General features: G+C 37.9%; 1 protein-coding gene across 1 annotated transcript; it reads right to left on the bottom strand.

Annotated features, from left to right (window-relative positions):
• Window positions 1-12893: 12893 nt before the first annotated feature.
• Window positions 12894-19567, bottom strand: LOC134741346 (lipoyl synthase, mitochondrial). The gene is made up of 8 exons (XM_063674099.1): window positions 19425-19567; window positions 19134-19326; window positions 18025-18158; window positions 17087-17243; window positions 16365-16422; window positions 15443-15595; window positions 14125-14246; window positions 12894-13991 (listed from the first exon to the last, which is right to left on the bottom strand). Exons 1-8 carry the CDS (start codon window positions 19470-19472, stop codon window positions 13756-13758), a joined length of 1101 nt encoding a protein of 366 aa, XP_063530169.1. The 5' UTR covers window positions 19473-19567; the 3' UTR covers window positions 12894-13755.
• Window positions 19568-20538: the final 971 nt, after the last annotated feature.

Consider the following 20538-nt stretch of genomic DNA (forward strand, 5'->3'; position numbering starts at 1 on the left):
ATCCGAGTTCCCAACTCGCTAACTCGCTGTCGTATTGTGTGACTCTAATCAACTTCTAACGAGATGCTTGGAGAGCTTGCACAATGGGTTAATTCCGTACGCCGCCGGTACGCCGCACGGAAAAGGTTATTTACAAAATAAATAATACATTAAGTTATTATTTACAACCGCATCTGATCATTTAAAGTTTAATTAATAAATTAAATAATGAAATAAAACTATGAATTAAATAATCTTTAAAAGAAAGAAATATCATGTCAAATACTGAATGTAACCAAGCAAAGCAAAGGTTTTATTTACATTTTTCACTTTAAGAGTCCCCGACAAGCTCGGCTGAATTTCACCTTCCCATACAAACGGAGTTTCGTTCTCATTTAAAAACTACGAGTTGGATTATAATAACACTTTGCACATATAATGACATGATGTATATATCTAGGTCTGTAATTAGTTTATCATCATCTTCCTCGCGTTGTCCCGGCATTTTGCCACGGCCACGGCTCATGGGAGCCTGGGGCCCGCTTGGCAACTAATCCCAAAAATTGGCGTAAGCACTAGTTTTTACAAAAGCGACTGCCATCTGACCTTCCAACCCAGAGGGGAAACTAAGTCTTGTTGGGATTAGTCCGGTTTCCTCACGATATTTTTCTTCACCGAAAAGCGACTGGTAAATATCAAATGATATTTCGTACATAAGTTCGAAAAAACTCATTGGTACGAGTTGGGGTTTAAACCCGCGACCTCCGGATTGCAAGTTGCTGTAATTAGTTTATATATATTTATTTATCGTATGGCGTTTACACAAATATTATATTATTACAGTAAGTATTCAAAATGTACAATAATGCAGATATGAACTCGCATTTTTCGTTAGGTTAGGTTTATATAGCTCTAGTATATAAACAAACGAAATAATTAATTACAAACCTAGATATACCTTATCTCATAAAGTATAACCGTTTGTAATCCTCATATCGTGTATACGTATCGACGTGTCGAATGATGGTTTGATGGTCCCTATGACCTTCAAGTCTATTTTGGTTGGGTCTAATTATAAAAATATTTGATGAAATATGTTTCTACAGTATTTTTATTTAAATGTCACATTTCTAAATACTTAAATTATTGTGCTACATCCAAAAAAATTATACAAACATTTTACGTCACAGCTGCTCTATATAAAAATGACCTGTCATAGGGTAAAAGTGAATGTAGAGTATCCTTTACCCCCATATTGACGCAATCAGCCGCAGCGCATCGCTGCCATGCGACAGTCCCAACTTATTTAAATTAACGCCCTTATTTATTGAACCTTCAGCTGTCTTGCTAAATTTGAATTATACGGAAGACAAAACTTGGAGAGGGGTAGCCCGAAGCTCCGATAGTCATTGCTTCGCTTGCAAAAAAAGAGCGCAGATGGATACGTAATTTTAGATTAGGACCTACATTTTTTATCGGGTCAACTTGATATAATCGTGTAATCACAGTTTTAAGTAACGAAGTAGGATCAGAGAGCCTATCACGAATATCGAAAATTGAAATTCGTTATTTGCCTCTCTATCACTCGAATATGCAAGACCGTTGGAGAGGCAGATAACGAAATTATGATTTTCAATGTTCGCAGTAGACACTCAGTGGTCTGTGCTCAGTACTAGATTTTTGCACGGTTAAATAAAGTTTTCACGATAGAAAATTGAGTCAAACATTACCAAGTCGGCTTGGGCCCTCTCGCGCTAGGCTATGCCGATGCCGTTCTAAGGACGAGGAGAAACCAGACAAAATGTCATTAATAAAGCAAAACGTAAGCTCATTTTTTTAAATTGATAAATTTTATTTAAGTTAACGGTGTAACATACCGTTACTTATGTTAGCATTTTTTTATAAGAGCCCGGTTACAAATAAAACTTTCTTTCATGACATCATAACGTAGGATCGACTTAGCCTATAAAGAAGCACATAGACTCACTTAAAGAACTCCAAATGCCAAAAAAGACAAACTTACAATGGCGTTCATAAATCCCCTAGGCTATTGAATGGCGGCAATTTTATCGGAGGTAAGTAGTCGATAAAATGCTGGATCTTGCAGCGAATGGAATTGCGTATCGGGGCCCAGACAGGGTGTAATCTGCCTGCCGCGAGCCCAAACGCTCCCGAGAGTTCCTGGGCCCTCTGCACTTACTAGCAAAGAGTAACGGGGAATTGAATTCAGATATTCAGGGCTGTCCTTGAATCATCTCACCAACGCTCGCTTTATCTGAGGGTTCTGAGGCTTAGATAAAGCGCAACACAAAACAGAACAGTGCGAGCTACGAGACTTTTGAGACTGCGGCGGACCCCCGTACATATACTAGAGGACCCCCAGGGGTCCGCGGACCACAGGTTAAGAAACACAAATCTAAGCCATACTGGCTTGGAGAGCGTTGGCGAAGAGTGAGCACAGTCATCACGTCCCTCTGTCATAAGGATACTTTTTTTTTATTTGTATCATTTGTGTGAGTCAATCGGTCCTCGCTAAAAATACGGGCGGCCGGTTGCTCTTTGTCTGATAGAAGCAATATTTATTTTGATGTGTCTTGCAGGTGCCTATTACTGATTTGCTGGGACAGGTCCCCGCAGCGAATAAGGGTTTCCAGGTCTTCAGCGGGATTGGCCGTTACCTGGTGTAAGTCTGGTAAGCAATTTTATTATGTCTTATTAAACGTTTTTAGGGTGTCAATTATATATTTTATGTACATGATGGTAGTGTACGGTTCTATTTCCTGATATTTTCCACAGATAGGTCACGTCTGGCATATGCAATATGCATATCTGGGACAATATTTAATTCGATGGTCAATGGTTAGTGGTTAATAGTTAATGCTTTGGTTGTTGGTGGTGGTTATGGCATAAGGATACCTACTTGGTGCTTTGGCCTGTCCAGTCGGACAAAACAAAAATCTGATAATCAGATATCATCGGGAGGTCTCTTGTTTTGAAGGTTAGATTTACAGAGATTTAAAAACCTAGCGTCTTATCTAAGTATTTTTATACATAAGTCATGCCTGCGTGATTTGCATGGAGATTGAACGGAAGTACCTACCCACCGTAGGAATCTCATTTCGGATGTTGAGACCAACTAAGCAGGTTCAGAAAATTCCCGCGTGAACGTGTAGAGTAGAGCTTCGAAAATTCAACGCCGTTTAAAGGAAACTACTTAAACAATTCATTTTCATTTCTCATGCTCTGAAAGAGGGTCGTTGTTGTTCTAAAAGGTGTGCAGAAAATGATACGTGTCTGCACTAGAGCATTTTACGTTCGAAGTACGATTTTTTATTTTTTTTTAGGATAAGCAATTGAAATTTTAGTTTAAATGGATTTGTTATACAATTTCCATTCTGATATTTGACTGTCCATTCCATAAATAACGATACTTTTGCATAAATTGTTAACTGAAAGTACCCTTAAGAAATACCATAAAAATGTATACTTAGTCATGTCTTAAAGAAAACACATGCATTTTACTTTCCTCGTATTCGAAATGAAAAGTAGAGTGTTTAACTCGGGTGAAATGCATCATTTCAGCCTCGGACTATTGGCGCTCTCACTGCGTTCGAGCGCCAAAATACCTCGGCAGAAATGAGTGCCTTTCATCCCTTGGTTAACAATCTACTATTTACAACGACTAGACATTTGTTGTAACAACAAACTGCTTCCAGGCGCCCAAATCATGTACCTACAGATAGCAAATTGACTAGGGTTCCTAACACTATGCTTTTTCCCGGGAATAGCTCTCCGGCTAAATTTTAAACTAAAATAAACCTATGAGAAAAACGTTGGGCTCTTAGAAGTCGGTCAAATGAAAATTGTCCTTAAGAGGAAAGCAGACCACCGCTTCTTCGTACAAACATGGTCCCCGTTTTCCTCTCTGGATATTTGCAAAAAACTGAGGAGCGAAAAATAAATAAATCCTAACTAATATAATAATGAAAAAACCGGTCAAGTGCCTGTCGAACCATGCATAATGATACACGAAATCATACAATACAAGCAAAATGGCGTATCTATGAGGCACCTACGTCTTTTTAATAAGGAGAGAAGTTTTTTTCTTTACTTTCTCATATTTTTTGTATGCCCGGTTCAAACATTAGATGGGGGGTTCTTAACTGAGTAGCGGCTTACAAAACACACCTGTAAAATGGATGTCACAGTATACGTTACGGACAATAGGACAACAAAACTATAAGGTTTCCATTTTTTCCATTTTGGCGGAAACTAAAAATTTATGAGTCAAATGACCCCTTCGTGCTATTACTACTATACGTCAAATATTGTATATATTTTTTATAACGTCTATATTCAGAGAGGAATATGGGGACTATGTTTGTATTTAAAAGCGGTCGTCCACTTTCTTCTTAAATCATTCGTCCCCTCTGCCCGCCGCCTCTTCTGTGGCCGATGCATGGAATCGCGCCAGAACTAAATGAAATTGAAATTAGCTCTCGCTCCCAGGAGCCACTCGCGGAATTTCACAAAATAAAAGCGTATTATAAAACAAAATAGAACTGTTTCGCTCTAGTAAATTATAGGACGTCCGGGAAACTAGTTCTGGCCGGTTAAATCAAGAATTTTAAAGTTTTATGTACAGATTCTTGGTCAACGGAAATACTACGCAGTTTCAAACAAGTATTGCTTATGTTAAAGCGTTTTTGTAAACAAAAATTAAATTTGTAAATAAGTTATGACGCTGCTGCCAAGTAACGTTGTATAGATGAGATTTTTTTATGTCATATGTTGCAAGTTCACCTTTTACCCTCACGCTACAGTTGATGTGCAATAGGCCCACCACAGGCCCACCTAATGAACGCGACGAGGAAAGTAGGTACGCACGTATAAAACATATAACATATATGTACATATACGAATAAAACAAGAACACCAACAGCTTCTACACTAAATCGCGTTCCTCCAATATTCAGCTTATTGCCAGATGGCGTCACTTACGCAGCAGGCAGTTCTATCCATTTTGTTCGACCTTAGATCTCTGCTTTCGGGTTAGGGTCAGCGCCATCTATTGAACGGAACTTATTTTGAAGTAGGTCTCAGTTCTATCCATTTTGTTCGACGCTTAGACCTCTTGTCAAAATAACAACTTTCTATCTATTAAAGATGGCGCTGAATATTAGAGGAACGCACTGACACTGTCAGTCCTTATTTTTTATTCGTCCATGGCCACAATGTGGAAGTTCCCATCGCACTGTCTCATCAAGTATGCGCGGTTCCAAGCCGAATTCGATGTATGCGTGTCCGAAAAGCCCCCACAATGCGTATTTCATTGGCGAATTCAATAGATCGGGTTTTTGTGACATATTCGAGCTTTATTCGCAACAAACTGGAAACCTACATCTATTCTGGGCTACAAAGGGCCATTTTCAGGGTTCCGTACCCTAAGGGTAAAACGGGACCCTATTACTAAGACTCCGCTGTCCGTCTGTCACCAGGCTGTATCTCGTGATCTGTGACAGCTAGACAGTTGAAATTTTCACAGATGATGTATTCTGTTGCCACTATAAACAAAAAAAGAAGAAAAAACAATCTTAACTTAAATAGTAATTTTACCGCTTTCGAATTTCGATATTGTAAGGCAACGTTTTTAAAATAAATAAAAATCGACAAAATTCAAGCAAAATTGACACTGGCGCGCATGGTTTTTTCCGTTTTTTCTTGCGAAATGTGTCAGTGATAGCGGCAAACCGATGGATTCGATGAAGCGCTAGCCACGGCATTATTTACGCGACTGGCTTTGGCTAGGGCGACAACCATAGGTGGGACCGAAAGGTCCGATCGCTGTGTCTCGCTCCAATCTCTGATTCTCGCCTAAGCCCAAGCTACTCGCGCAATGCCGTGGCCAGCGCGTTACGCTATAGGTACTTATTGAAAGTTCTTAAATTCCTCTAAGTACTTCATAGTGCACGGGTATCTATATAGAATATGAGGTGGAATTTAAGGACAACTATGTTATTTAATTAGAATAGGTAACAAGCTGTATAACAATTTTCTTGAAGCCTAATATTTTTCTAATTGTCAATTAATCAATAACGATGTAAAGTATTCAAAGCACTTTTAATATTATCAAAGAGAATATAGGATAGAGCTGTAGGTACTACTGTCATAGTAAATTTTGTAACCACAGTAAATTCACTGCCATCTATCGACACACGATTAAAACTAAAAATGAAGATGTATAAAAATACGATAAAATGTATTTATATAGGGATAAATGATTTTTTTTTTGCATTACTTATTTTTATATGATTTTGACCCATGTTCTTTCACTGATATGCGTTAAAATTGTTAAATATAAACGACCGTCAACGCCATCTATCCGAGAGTAGGCCAAAGGTAGTGGCGCCATCTGCTCGAGAATCAAATTTTCTTGATTTTCAAGACACGTTTTTCCTAAGACTGTATCCGTCTATTACGGAGTTATCTATCTTTGATATTATGAATCCATTAACTTAATTTAATGTCCATATTCGTCGATTACTCGTTAGTTGGTAAAAACGTGTCAGACGCTCTGTAAAACAAATTCAGTGATGGATAATAACAGCGATATATTAGAGGCAAATTTTATGAAACCTTGGAAACCATTGTACCTGATGCAAGCGAGTATTGGTTCAGCAAGATTCAATATAGTTAAAAATACCGTGACCCCTCGTGATTGGTATCAAAAGCTTTACAGTCTTCTCAATTTGGTGGCGTGTTGCCTCGCAACATTATATTTAGCAAACCATTCAGCATTTTATCAAATGGATGACGAATGGAGCATGCCGAACGTTCTCTTTTATGTTACAGTCACTACGACGTTGTGCCTAATCGGTTGCCCAATGATAGTCAACAACTTTTTCTATATAAACGACAATTGCATGCTGTTTCTATCGATTCAGCGCGTTGATCAGGCTTTAAAGATAATAAAGAATGAGCATCATTACAAAAAGCTGTACCGGTGCAATATGACATATGTTACGATTCTATTAGGTTTCCAAGTAACTTTTGAAATTTTTGCTACCGTACGGAACGCAGGTTATAATAACTTGCACGCCGCTGCCGCTTTGCCGGCAATTTATACTCTTCTGGCACAAGATACCGAAATAATTTTCTTTTATGGCATTATTTTTTGCCTAACACTCAGAGTGAAGTACATTAACTGCTTGTTAATTAGGACCGTCGATGCCAAGTGGAAAACGTTGAAGCAACTGGACACGCCCACGATAATCGCAAACATTTTCGTCGCTTACCAAAATGTGCTTAAAGTGTATGCGTTGATTGAAAAAACCACTGGCCCTTTTGTAAGTGTGCTTATCCGGGATCCGAATACACGACCTCCGGAAAATCAGACTCCTAAGGCCCCATTCGCACGAGAGCTTAAAAAGCGTTGCGTGTATGACGCACCCATAAGTACTACATACATAAGTTGTTGTGTGTGTAAGTGCGAATGGGGCCTTAATCACGTCTTAACTTACCGCTTCACCTAGCTAGAATCTACCTACATTTTTGGTTTTATCTGAAAGTTCCGGCAAGAATAACAAAAATCGGTGCAAAAGGAGTTTTAATTTTGGTGATCATTTACTATTTTTGGGTTAACAATAATTAGTTTGGTATCATTTGCTTTAATAGGGTAGCAAAATGTAAAAAAATTGGTTATTATCATTTCACATTAAAATAGTTTTAATTTTGGCGATCATTTACTATTTTTGGCAGTAACAATGACATTTCCAATATCGATCGTCCGAGATAGTACCTACTTGCGTTTAGTAGCAATATTATGGATACAACACACTAATCAATGTGAAACAGGCCCTAAGGCAAGTTTACACGCTCGTAGGAGCCTTATCAGATAAAAATAAATCATTGATTATCTCTAAAATGGAGTTACATAATAAGAATACCAGTTTCTTAGAAAAAGTTACTTAATTTAAGCTCAGGAATGCACCCTTGAAACTAACGGAAAACACGGAGTATAGATAAATACATACATAGATAAACATCCATAACCCAGAAACAAATATTCGTGACAAACACACAAATAAATACCAGGATTCGAACTCATTCCGGGTGGAAAATCCTGTTTCGCAGGCAAGGTCACTACCGATAGACTAGAAGGCCGTTAAAAATCAAATTACTGTTTCAGCTTCTCCTACTCGGTCTCCACATGTTTTGCAACCAACTTATTGCCGTGCAACAAATAATCAACCAAAATAAGGTAATAAATACTGAAAATATAATCTAGATAACTAACATCATCGTCATCATATCAGCCCTTTATCGCCCACTGCTGAGCATACCTCTTCCAGTACGCCACTTGTCCCGGTCCAGAGCTAATCTCATCCAAACCTATACCTAACCTGTTAAGGGCCCTCCACACTCGTGCGCGAATCGCGGCGTGAAGCCGCGAACGCGAGTGTGGAGTCTAGTTCGCTAATCAGCAAAATCGACTCCACACTCGCGTTCGCGGCTTCGCGCCGCGTAGTCTGGAGCGCGCTTTAGATACCTAACATGAATACTACAAAATAATTTACAAACATATATATACCTATTGTTATTTCCAGGAAATACCAGTTATTTTTAAGTTTATGGGTGTGATGCTAGCCTTGAAGGGTTTCAATCGTATTCTTGTAACTGGACTCCTAGTATCTCACCTGCAGCAGCAAATGACCGTCACCAAGCTGGCTTGCCTTCGTGTCATAAGTGAAACCAATAATAGTAAGCCATCATACCTACTTTATCACTTTTTTATGTCTATGAAAAGTGCTGCATGGATTTTAGAACGCGTCTATAGAAAAATGAGTTTTTAGCAAAAATTTCATTTTATTTTTACTCATCGAGACAATTCTAACAACCTCAAACACAATTAGTTTGCGTTGTTGTATCACAGTTCCCATGGCCTCCTGTCCTATCTCCATGATCAGATCAGTTCCATGTCATCATAATAATCTGTGGACGATGTTGTTGGTCTCACACTATAGTATTCTTTGTACACTATTTCTGTGCCTAAACCCTGTAGGTTACTGTTTTTGTCCTAAATAAATTGATAAAAAAATATTGCTTTGCAATCCGAATTACATATGTATGCAAAAAAGAAAATGACAAATGGAAATCGCTTTTATTACAGAGTGGTCCCGCCGCCACGCGAAGAACGTGATTCGTATGTTGTCCTTGACGCGGCCCATGGCGGTGTTTGGCATGTTTGCCATTAGCTCGATGCCAGGAAAGCTGGCAGCTGTCACTGCCACCTACGCCGTTGTGCTGCTGCAGTTTTACTTCCAAGGGCGAAAGCAACCGAACAGCTCCAATTAGTCTCATTTTCTAATGTTTGTTTATTTTACATTCACGTCTTGGTTCAATAAAGAATATTTGCTAAGTACCTAATTCCTATTCAATTCAATTTATTATTTATTTCGAATCCGTAGATCCATATAGTGTTAGTAAGTACCTAAGTACAAACAAACTTAAAATTAATTAATTAATGTAAGTGACATACAACTATAATTTGACATGAAAAGAAAACTAACTAACTATAGGTCTACATTTAGTCTACATTGTAATAAATTCTAGCTGTCAGCTTATTTACCTACATGTTTTATAAGACTGTTTGTTTCTAAATAAAAAAAAAAAAACAAAATAAATACAATAATACAAAGATCTAGTCTAGGCATTTTAGATGAACCATTTCTCAACATTTGCAGCATGTATCCGAACACATCGGTAAAAATCAAGTTTTTTTTATATTAACGCCGCACGCCGCTCGTACGACAGGGCCCTGTATAAGGATGGTATTTCACCGTTCCAATTTCCTTGTCCAATGTGCATTGCGTCTCACTCGCTCATTAAGCAAAATGTGAGACGCAAATACACATTGGACCAAGATATTGGACAGATGGAAAACCATCCTACGAAGCGGCCGGGACTGAGCGCACGACCGCACAAAAGCCGCCGCCGCACAAACACGCCGTTTGATGCCCACACGTGCATTCATGCCTAGGATAACGAAACTGTAGATATGGCATGAATTACCTAACGAGTAATTCCACGATAAAACACTAGTCACGATTTCATTCCTACTAATTTAGTATGGCAGCGACCCCTAATATCAGTTGCGTTAATTGTGTCCACAATTAGGTGCGTCCTATATATACTACTTAATGTAAATTTAAAACTAAACAACCGGCCAAGTGCGAGTGGGACTCACGCACGAAGGGTTCCGTACCATTACGCAAAAAACCGCAAACAATCACGTTTGTTGTATGGGAGCCCTACTTAAATATATATTTTATTCTGTTTTTAGTATTTGTTGTTATAGCGGCAACAGAAATACATCATCTGTGAAAATTTCAACTGTCTAGCTATCACGGTTCATGAGATACAGCCTGGTGACAGACGGACAGACAAACAGACAGTCATACAGACGGACGGACAGCGGAGTCTTAGTGATAGCACTAGGGTCCCGTTTGTACCCTTTGGGTGCGGAACCCTATCACGGTCCTGGTGACAGACGGACGAACGGACGGACAGTGGAGTCTTAGTAATAGGGTCCCGTTTTTACCCTTTGGGTACGAAACCCTAAAAATGTAGTTATAGGGATAAACAGGGAATGTTCAAGTATAAAATGGTGTAGTTCTGTCTGCTCGTAGCGTAGCATTTCACAGGTAAAATTGTATATATTATGTTGTGGCCTCGCAGTCTTTGTATAGTTATTTGTTATACAAGGGTGCAAAGTTGTATTTTACCCGCGAGTGTGGAATTGAAACACAAGCAAGCGAAAGGATTCTATAGTTGAACCACGAGCGAAGCGAGTGGTTCTAAAATAGAATTCTGAGCGTAGCGAGTGTTTTAACACACGAGAAGTAAAATACATTTGCACCCGTGTGTAACACAAAACTTTTCCCCTCACTATAGCGAGGAACTGGAATCACTCATTTTTGTACGATATTATAACAAAAAACTCTGGAAATTCTGTACTTTTACGTGAGAAGTTTTTAAGTAAAATTTTTGTTGACAATGTTGACATTTCTGACGTATGAAATGTCAATGATGCGTTTTAAAATTGCATCGACATAACTTGTGCGTTCAGAATTATATTTAACATAATTATTAAAAAACAAACGTTTATTATGGAATTTTAAGGTTTATGACTTAAAATCATTAAATAAAGCTAAATCTGGTGTTTTTTATTAGATTCTCAAACCATTTATTTAATGATAATTAATATTGAACGAACCATTATTATGAGCGTTTTACGTTTTGTTATCTGTCAAGCTACTTAAACACGCTCCATTCAAGGTCAAATTACTTTCCCCACTAGTGGATAAAATGCGTTTTTCCCCGCTTGTTTTAAAGGATAAAAGGCGGCTTTCCGAGCTAGTGAGGGGAAAAATACTTTCTAATGCGATCAGCCTATATTTAGTCTGCGGCTGCTTGTCCAATTTCACAGTCAACCCAAACTAATTAATCCATATTAATTAGGCCAAGACCCGTTTTGGGGTTTTCCGTTTTCGCTGACCCAAATCGGGTCTTGGCCTCCGTAACGAGAACACGCCACTTTTCCCGATCCTGTGCGGTTTCCTGCCATTTATCGGCTTGAAGCTAATAAAGTTAGGGACCCTAAAAATGTATTTCTAGTATCCGTGCCAAATTGCAGTCTTGTAGCACTAAAGTTCAGTGAGGTAAGCCTCAGACAGACAGATAGACAGACAGACGGGCATGGCAAAATGATAAGGGTTCCTAGTTGACTACAGAATTCCAATGACTACGCACAAGTACCTCATCCACAGTATAACACATGATCCAGTTAAATTAGTTATGTTCTCAGTATTCCGCGCGCAACGGTTGCTTTTTCGTGCGCGTTCGTGCGTGCCGGCCGACCACCCACGTACGATCTGGCCCGCACCTTTATTACTATGTCTATTAGTGTTCAGTTTTGCTTGGGTGAGGTCCAGGGATGAACTGGCCGTTTACTCATGTGCAGGACTAGCGATTCGGCTTAGATAGTAAATAAGGTTGCAAGTAAGTACCTTTACAAAAATGGCTCCTTTTTTATTAATAGTAGGGCCGCCAAGCTCAAGTGGGATTGGGCGGGACACATCTGTAGGATGCACACGGACAGATGGGCCAAAATAGCGACCGAATGGGCACCACAGATCACCCCAGGGCAGAGGCAGGCCAAAAAGGAGATGGCGAGACGACCTGAACTATTTTTGTGGCAACTGGCGGGAGCATGCACAAAGCCGTAACAAGTGGCGGAAGACAGGCCGGGAGGCCTTTGCCCAGCAGAGGGACACAATATAGGCTATTAAAAAAAAGTAGTGCAACTGTGTATGAACGAGTCCTAAGTTCTTATGGAAACTGAAAATAATTTTCGAAAACGCATCTTTTTTATTTATTACAAAAAGGCAAGGATTTGACCGCAATCTCACCTGATGGCAAGTGCCGATGCAATCTAGGAGGAACATGCTTACCTAAAAGATGTCTATTAGGTATTGATTGTCTATCTAGGTACGAAACGTGGTGAAGATCTGAATAACACCAACATAAGAGGGCCGAACGCCAACTTCGGAAAATGGAAAAAACGTTATCTGCCTCTCTGTCGCTCGAATATGCAGGAGCGATACGATTTTCGTAATTTCGATGTTAGCCCAGTTAAAAGCGATTTAAAATTCAATGGGTTTGGAAACATTGGACAGCAGTCGTGTGACGCTTTGGACATGGCTAAATTTGGCTAGCTGTATGAAAAAGTCGGAAAAATACACGTGTGTCTGACTTACATGCTTATTAGTATAACTGCAAACTGCAGTCTTTTTTATGTAGCTAGCTAGATTTGGCCACGCCTAATACTGTATAATCATAAAAGTTCAACGCGATTCAAATAAAAACATTTATTTTATAACTATTTTATACACAAAATATAATTATAATTCTACAAACAAATAACAACTATTCTTTGATTCGGGTCCCTTGGGGATAATTGAACACAGATCTAATCTCACAGTAGTAACGCAACAATGCACATTATGTCAACTTAATAAGGTACAATTGCATACAACTACAAGCAGTAATTTTGTAACATAATTCGTAACGAAACAGTGACAAATAACTACGTAGGTACCTACATCTTCATGTTATCTACTAAGGTACTCCTTGCTACATTTGTATACATCAGTTATACCTAACCTAATCTATATATAGTCGTCATGATTTCCTATAAGTGAAATAATGGAGTATTTATTTTAGTTCCTTAGCAAATTAATCCGCTTGTTCAACTTCCATGTTAAATATTTTTTAAACGAAGTTTGTAACTACAAAATGGTACTTAAAAGGAACTTCATAATCTTCATATACATCTCAAAGTCATCGTACTGGTATAAATTCTATACTTTTTATGAATTAGATAAAGTTATTTTTATTTCTGGTCGTATTATAACAATACCGCTCATAATATGAACAAAGCAATAGAAATAAAAAAAACTCATATCTAATCACTATACATCGCTTCTTGCTGTCTGTCTGTCCCTATGTATGCTTAGATCTTTAAAACTACGCAACGGATTTTGATGCGGTTTTTTTATTTAATAAATAGAGTGATTGAAGAGGAAGGTTTATATGTATTTAAAAACTGATGCACTACATTATACAATCATAACTATGGAGCCGATTGGGGCATACTTCAGTGTTTAATTGAAACCATCAAATTAAAATGATTAGTTAGCTAAAATCGTCTTCAGGTCACAAGCTTTTTGCCTTCCTGTCTTTCAACAGGCTAGTGATAAAGAACTCCCCTGCTCTGTAAGAGGATCTAACCAGTGGTCCACTAGCTGTATACAGGAACCCTAGTTCATTGCCTCTGCGTTCCCATTGCTGGAACTTGGCGGGGGTCACGTATTCGAACACTTTGAGGTGGCGCTTGGTTGGCTGCATGTATTGGCCGAGCGTGAGGCAGTCTACGCCTACGGAGCGCAGGTCTGGAAGAGAAATTTAGAATAAAGTACCGTTGGAAAAATACAAAAAAGTTTAAATATAGGCATAGGTTGGCACAGCCACAGCATGTCTTTTTTTCATACCCTTCTGTCGTTCGCCAATAAATGACCACTTTACCTTTCATGGTCTGCTCGACTTGCTCATCTGTCTCGCCCAGACCCAGCATGATGGACGTCTTAGTGACAAGATCGGGGTTCGACTCCTTGGCCGTTTCTAGCACTTTCAGTGTTTGGCGGTACCTGTATAAAATGCATTATCCACTTTTATTGTAAGGTATTGGTTGGAATCAAGTATTGTTGAATCAGAGGCATAGAGAAATATAAGTAAGGAAAGAGTGGTAACTCCATACATCAGTTATCTTACCAAAACGCGAGTTATTTCGTAGTTGACATCTATCGTCAAGTAGTGGATTTATCAGTGCCACTACTTGACACCAGATGTCACGAAAAATGTACTGCTAAAACAATTTACAACTAATATTACAAGCAGAAGTTGAAAATAGAGTTCCGGTTAATCCTGTTATAATATTTGAAAATTATTGAGCATTAGACTTTTAGTTCGTCGCGACATCTATTGTCAATTAGCAGTACTGAACTACGAAATAACTCGCGTTGTGGTAAGATAACTGATGTATGGAGTTACCACTCTTTCCTTACCTTATATTTCTCTATGATTAGAGGTGAGATATCTAATATTACTAGTCTGAGAGCTGTAGACCTTGCGAGTTAAATCCGACATTTTAAATTTTAAAAACAAAAATATATTTTAAAAAAATACGTTTAAAAAACCGACCAAGTGCGAGTGTGACTCGCGCACGAAGGGTTCCGTACTGTTATCTATTGTTTTTGGTATTTGTATAATAATAATATATTTTAATATTTGTTGTTATAGCGGCAACAGAAAAACATCACCTGTGAAAATTTCAACTGTCTAGATATCACTGTTCACGAGATATAGCCTGGTGACAGACAGACAGAACGACAGAGCAGTCACTGTTTTACAGCCTAGATGAATATTATGCAAAAAAAAATTGATTAAATTTATTTTATCCATCCAATTCAATTAATAAGATATAATGTAATCCTTTTATTGACATTGAACAATATACTAGTATAAAATTCTGGACTTAATTGACATCTTACAACTAAATTGACATTTGTTTTTATTTGTACAATTAATCTTAGCAATCTAATTATTTTTTAATTGTCTGTAATGTGTTTCTTCTAGGACTCCTTTTTGTTTGTTTGTCTGTTTATTTATTTTATTTTTTATGATTTTATTGTTAATTATGTACATGATTAGTGTTAATGTAACATGTTATTACTGTTTTTGCATGGCTTATGTCGATATTTGCAAATAAAGATGAATACTGAATACTGGAATAGGTTCCCGTTTTTACCCTTTGGGTACGGAACCCTAAAAAGTAAGAGCTCACCCCGCCCTCCGGTCCCGAACGAAAGGCGTCAGTCGCTCCACGGTCTCGATGTTGTGCGCGAACACGTCCAGCCCGCTGTTGGCTATAGTGTCGATGCAGTCGCGATTGCCTCGAAAATCGGGCACGAGGCATTCTACTAGTATCTCCTTGTTCCTGTAAAAATAACTAAACTAGAGCGGTATTTCTTTTTACAATTTGATTTCTATTGGCATCGATAAGTGCGAGCGGGATGCCTCATGCTCATGACACGACTCCTAGTGCATTTCGCGCGCACTGATCATCGTCATGGTCGTATAATGACAAGATCAAAACCTAATATAAAAACTTTAAAAACTTCTTCTTTTTCTTTAAGAGTCACACGAACCGAGCCACCACCATAAAATCGAATTTATGCACTCGTTTTCAAACGACTTTGTGAAATAGCATGAAATTTGACATGAACATTCAAATAACATATATCTATGACTGATCAGACTGATATTAGTTTTCGTTGCTAGAAATTGTAATAAAATGAACTCTGAACTGAATTCGTACCTCACATAAGTTTTACGATAGAAAGATACAGTCAAATAATTTAATTTCCGTCCCATTTTGTACGTTGTCACAGTGACAATAGTACGAGGTCTCGACTCTAGCGACTTTCATATTGATTAGAGTTTTGAATGATTCACGGTTAGTTTCACTAGACTTATATTGACTGGGATATAGACCGTGATTACCTTTTGTATTATTTATGAACAAAAATAATACAAAATAAATATCGGGAGCTCATAAATAATACAAAAGGTAATCACGGTCTTTTTCATAATGATTGTCACTGTGACAAGGTACGAAATGGGTCGGAAATTAAATTCTGTATATATGTATAGGCGTCTAAACATGTGCGGCGAAACAAACAATAATTCGTAACATTTGTACTCACTGTCTTTTTATTTCCCTAACTGTTTCTGCGAAGTGAGCTGATCCTCCATCCGGCAAATCTGTGAAGCCATAAAAGAAGATTCGTTGTAGGATGGTAAAAAATAATAATATAAAACTTATATTAGAATCTATCAGACCTATTTAACTTTACGTATTTTTTTAGGCGAATTACCCAGCTGGGGGTGACTAACCATTTTATAAAGAAAAGTGCCAAAATCAAAATATATTTTTTTTTATTATGCCCGAATACGTACCATTGGAGTGCGTGCAGAGTAAATATGAATTTAACACTTTTTTATAAAAATGGTTCACGCCAATTTCAAGTATCAACACCATAGGTGAGCATCATATATTATATTATTATATTATATTATAGCTTTTATTGCTGGTAACTAAACTGCACATCATTGTATATCAGTTTTCTTCGCATCGTTTTCTTGATTTGTTGTCCAGCGTGTCATGCGACACAAAGGCCTCTTCCAGCTTCTTCCATTCCTCTCATTTCTCTGTCGTTGGCTTTTTTAGGCTTCTGAAACTGAAAATTTCTTCACCTTCTTCACATATGCTCCGATAGTATATGTATTTTACCATCTCTATCGACCGAGGTCAGCACGATATAGCCGAGGCCCCCCACTGTGCGACAGCCGTGGCCGAGCGACATGCATTCAGCGGAACATGCAACCGCGAATGAACATTCCCTCACTATTATGTCTTCTATATTACCGTCTCTATCGACCGAGGTCAGCACGATGTACCCGAGGCCCCACTGCGCGACGGCGGCGGCCGTGTGGCGCGGCTCCCGCGGGTCGAGCGGCGGCGGGGCGCGCGAAGTTTTCACGGAGCAGAACATGCAGCCTCGCGTACAAGTGTCACCCATGAGCTGTTTAATAATAGTGGTGTTTATGTGACTGTTATATAATGAAATTTCAAACGAGCCGACAGGCTATCGTAATTTGCGATTTTGTAGGCATCACAAAGATATAGAAAGTTTATTTTTCAAGTAGGCATAATTATTACAATGCGCCTATGAACGTCAAATTAAGCTACTACGTCACATAGTGGTTTATAGTATATGTGTAGATAAATAAATAAACAATACACAATCTTACACAAATCAATTTAGTCTCTCTGTGAGCTTGAGAAGACTTGTGTTATGAGTACTAGACATCAATACATATGGATGTTGTATTAAATACATAAAAAACATTTATAACTCAAGAACAAGCATAAATTTACGATAAAGACACAAATAAATGTCTACATGTGTTGAATGGTGAATTTTGTAACGTACACTAAATAACTGAAAGAAAATGGTCAATTACCTATTGACAATAAATTTGTCAATTCCCTATTGACAAGAAAAACCGGCCAAGTGCGAGTCGGACTCGCGCACGAAGGGTTTCGTACCATTACGCAAAAAAACGGCAAAAAAATCACGTTTGTTGTATCCCATACCCCACTTAAATATTTATTTTATTCTGTATTTAGCATTTGTTGTTATAGCAGCAACAGAAATACATCGTCTGTGAAAATTTCAACTTTCTAGCTATGAGGGTTCATTAGATACAGCCTGGTGACAGATGGTCAGACAGACAGATGGAGCGGAGTCTTAGTAATAGAGTCCCGTTTTTATCCTTTGCGTGCGGAACCCTAAAAATTACCATAATTGTAGCAGTAGACATGCCCTGCTTGCCCCCGCTCCAACATTCCCCGATGTTTGGACAGCGGGCCTCCTCGCATACTGTACTAAGCTTCAGGCTACGCAGTTGTTCCTTCACCTCATTGAACTTTGACCCTGAAATAATAGATAAGATTAGATTAGATATTCATTCTCATAATATGAAATTACATTATAAATTATGCTAGACTAATCTACATGAATTTATATTATGATCGTCATGACTAGGTATTTACATAATATTATTTAATAAATTAATAGATACGAATCAAAAAATGTCTTACAAATAATCAATGTTATGTCAACAAATGTTATGCATTTCTGTCAAAAACAAAATACAAGTAGCTAAGTATGAGTATCTCCTATTGATCGTTATGTTCTAAATAATAACTAGTTATATACACATTTCGTTAAGAATCAATAAATGAGAACATGTCAAGTTTACAAAGTTCAATTTACAATTTCAAGTGTCGAGGTCATAGTGAATAGTGAACAGAAACAATAATTCATCGTTTGCTTTGAATAAATACTAACTTATGATTTATTATGATAAGATTAAGCATTACTTCCAGGTTTTTAATCACTAATGATAGCCATTAAGTTTCATTTATTTAAGTAAAACAGAATATATGCAGAGTGGCACACACAGAGGATGTAATTAGTTGTGTATATAACACTATTTCAATTTATTGATATTTTTCTTAGTTAATTTTGACACACAATCTTTGGAACTTGATACACAAATTAAAATCTTTTTCAAATCAAAATATTTTTGACCCACCCTGTAAAACTGTATGTAGGTACCTATTTGTCATCAAACACTACATCTTTTTTTTATTTTATGTGATAGCAAACAAGCAGACGAGCCGCCTGATGGTGAGCCGGATGATGATGTTAATATACACTTATTAGAAAAGGAGTTCCGCTTGTAATATTAGTTGTAGTTTATTATGCAACACGGCCCAGGTGTAGGTAATACGACAATCAAATTGATAATATCCTATATCACTGACATGTGTAATACATTATGACTATGAGAAGCATATTTTACTTGGGAAAGCTAGTTAATTGACGAGTGTAATTCCTAAATACCTGTTGGTATAGAGGTCTTCAACCACGGTGGAAGCCTTAAACGCTCCTGTTCTCCCTTCTCCCGTTTCAGTTTCCCTTCATACTCTTCCCAGTCCTTGGGTCTCTCCTCCGCTATGAAATCCGATAGCCCGGGTCCCTCGCGGAGCTTCTCTCTTATTGCCTCCAGCTTTGCCGTGTGCTTGCATCTCTGAAACTGTTTAAACAAAGTAATTGTTAAAACAGGATGATGTTCCGTCACATAATCTGCGACACTACGCAGAAACTAGGATAGGTATTGAAAATCGGTTATACTTCTGGATTTCGGATGATCAAACATGATTTTATCGAATTACGAAACATATTTCTGTATTGAATTTATTTGCGCCTCTACGTAATAACTAATAACACTCAGCTGATGATGGTAATCAGATGGTTGCAACTGGATGGATTGGATTGCGATTTGATGACTTTGACTTTGACGTTTGACGTTTAACTCAATGTCAACATTGTCAATGCGTTTAGTTGTCAACTACCGATTAGTCATTAGTCTGTCAAACAACTTTGTCAACAGAAAAAGGCGCGAAATTCAAATTGTGTATAGGACACCTTTCGCGTCTATATTTTTTAAATTTGCCCCTTTATTCTACTGACGAAAATTGATTGACAAACATATAGTTTGTCAAAGGACTGTCTCATTTCAAACATAGACAGAGATAATCGTACTATCTTCGTCTTACACTAGTACTAGCACCCAAAAAAAAGGATGAGTATAGTTTTTTTGGTTCTTATTTACTGCCAATTTGGTTTGACCAACTATATCTTCATATTCAACGAGAATGAGGGCTAACGCGTATGAATTCGCCGCTAGGGGCGCTAGTGTAGATGGTGGTCTTTTCCATAGTTCGAAATGTCAAATGTCACTTGTCACTTCAATGACTGACAGCTGTTCTATAGTCTTTTGGACCACCATCAACAGAGGCGCCAACTGGTGAGCAAAAAAACGATAGCCCTCATTTAAAAAATGTATAAAGTGCTCTCCAGACTACGCGGCGCGACGCCGCGAACGCGAGTGTGGAGTCGATTTCGCTGATTAGCGAGGACCGCTCCACACTCGCATTCGCGGCTTCGCGCCGCGATTCGCGCACGAGTGTGGAGCGAGCTTTAGATCTATGTAAAGGCTTTTTGTTATAAACGTCGATATGTCATGTCAGATTTCTTTTTTTTTCTAGTCGCAACATTAGTACAAATATTTATTTATGTTTTACATGTTTTATTACAAAGAAACAAAAAAGTACTTAATAGATGAAATAGCATCTTAATAAAAATGTTAAGTTACTTAGTTGGCAGTGTTTCTTAAAATGCTTAGTTTCTTGTAAATATTAAAGTAACAAATTTAATTTAAAGTGTACTGTGATTGACTTTTGAC

Source organism: Cydia strobilella, chromosome 5 (genome assembly GCF_947568885.1).
Source record: "Cydia strobilella chromosome 5, ilCydStro3.1, whole genome shotgun sequence".
NCBI lineage: Eukaryota > Metazoa > Arthropoda > Insecta > Lepidoptera > Tortricidae > Cydia > Cydia strobilella.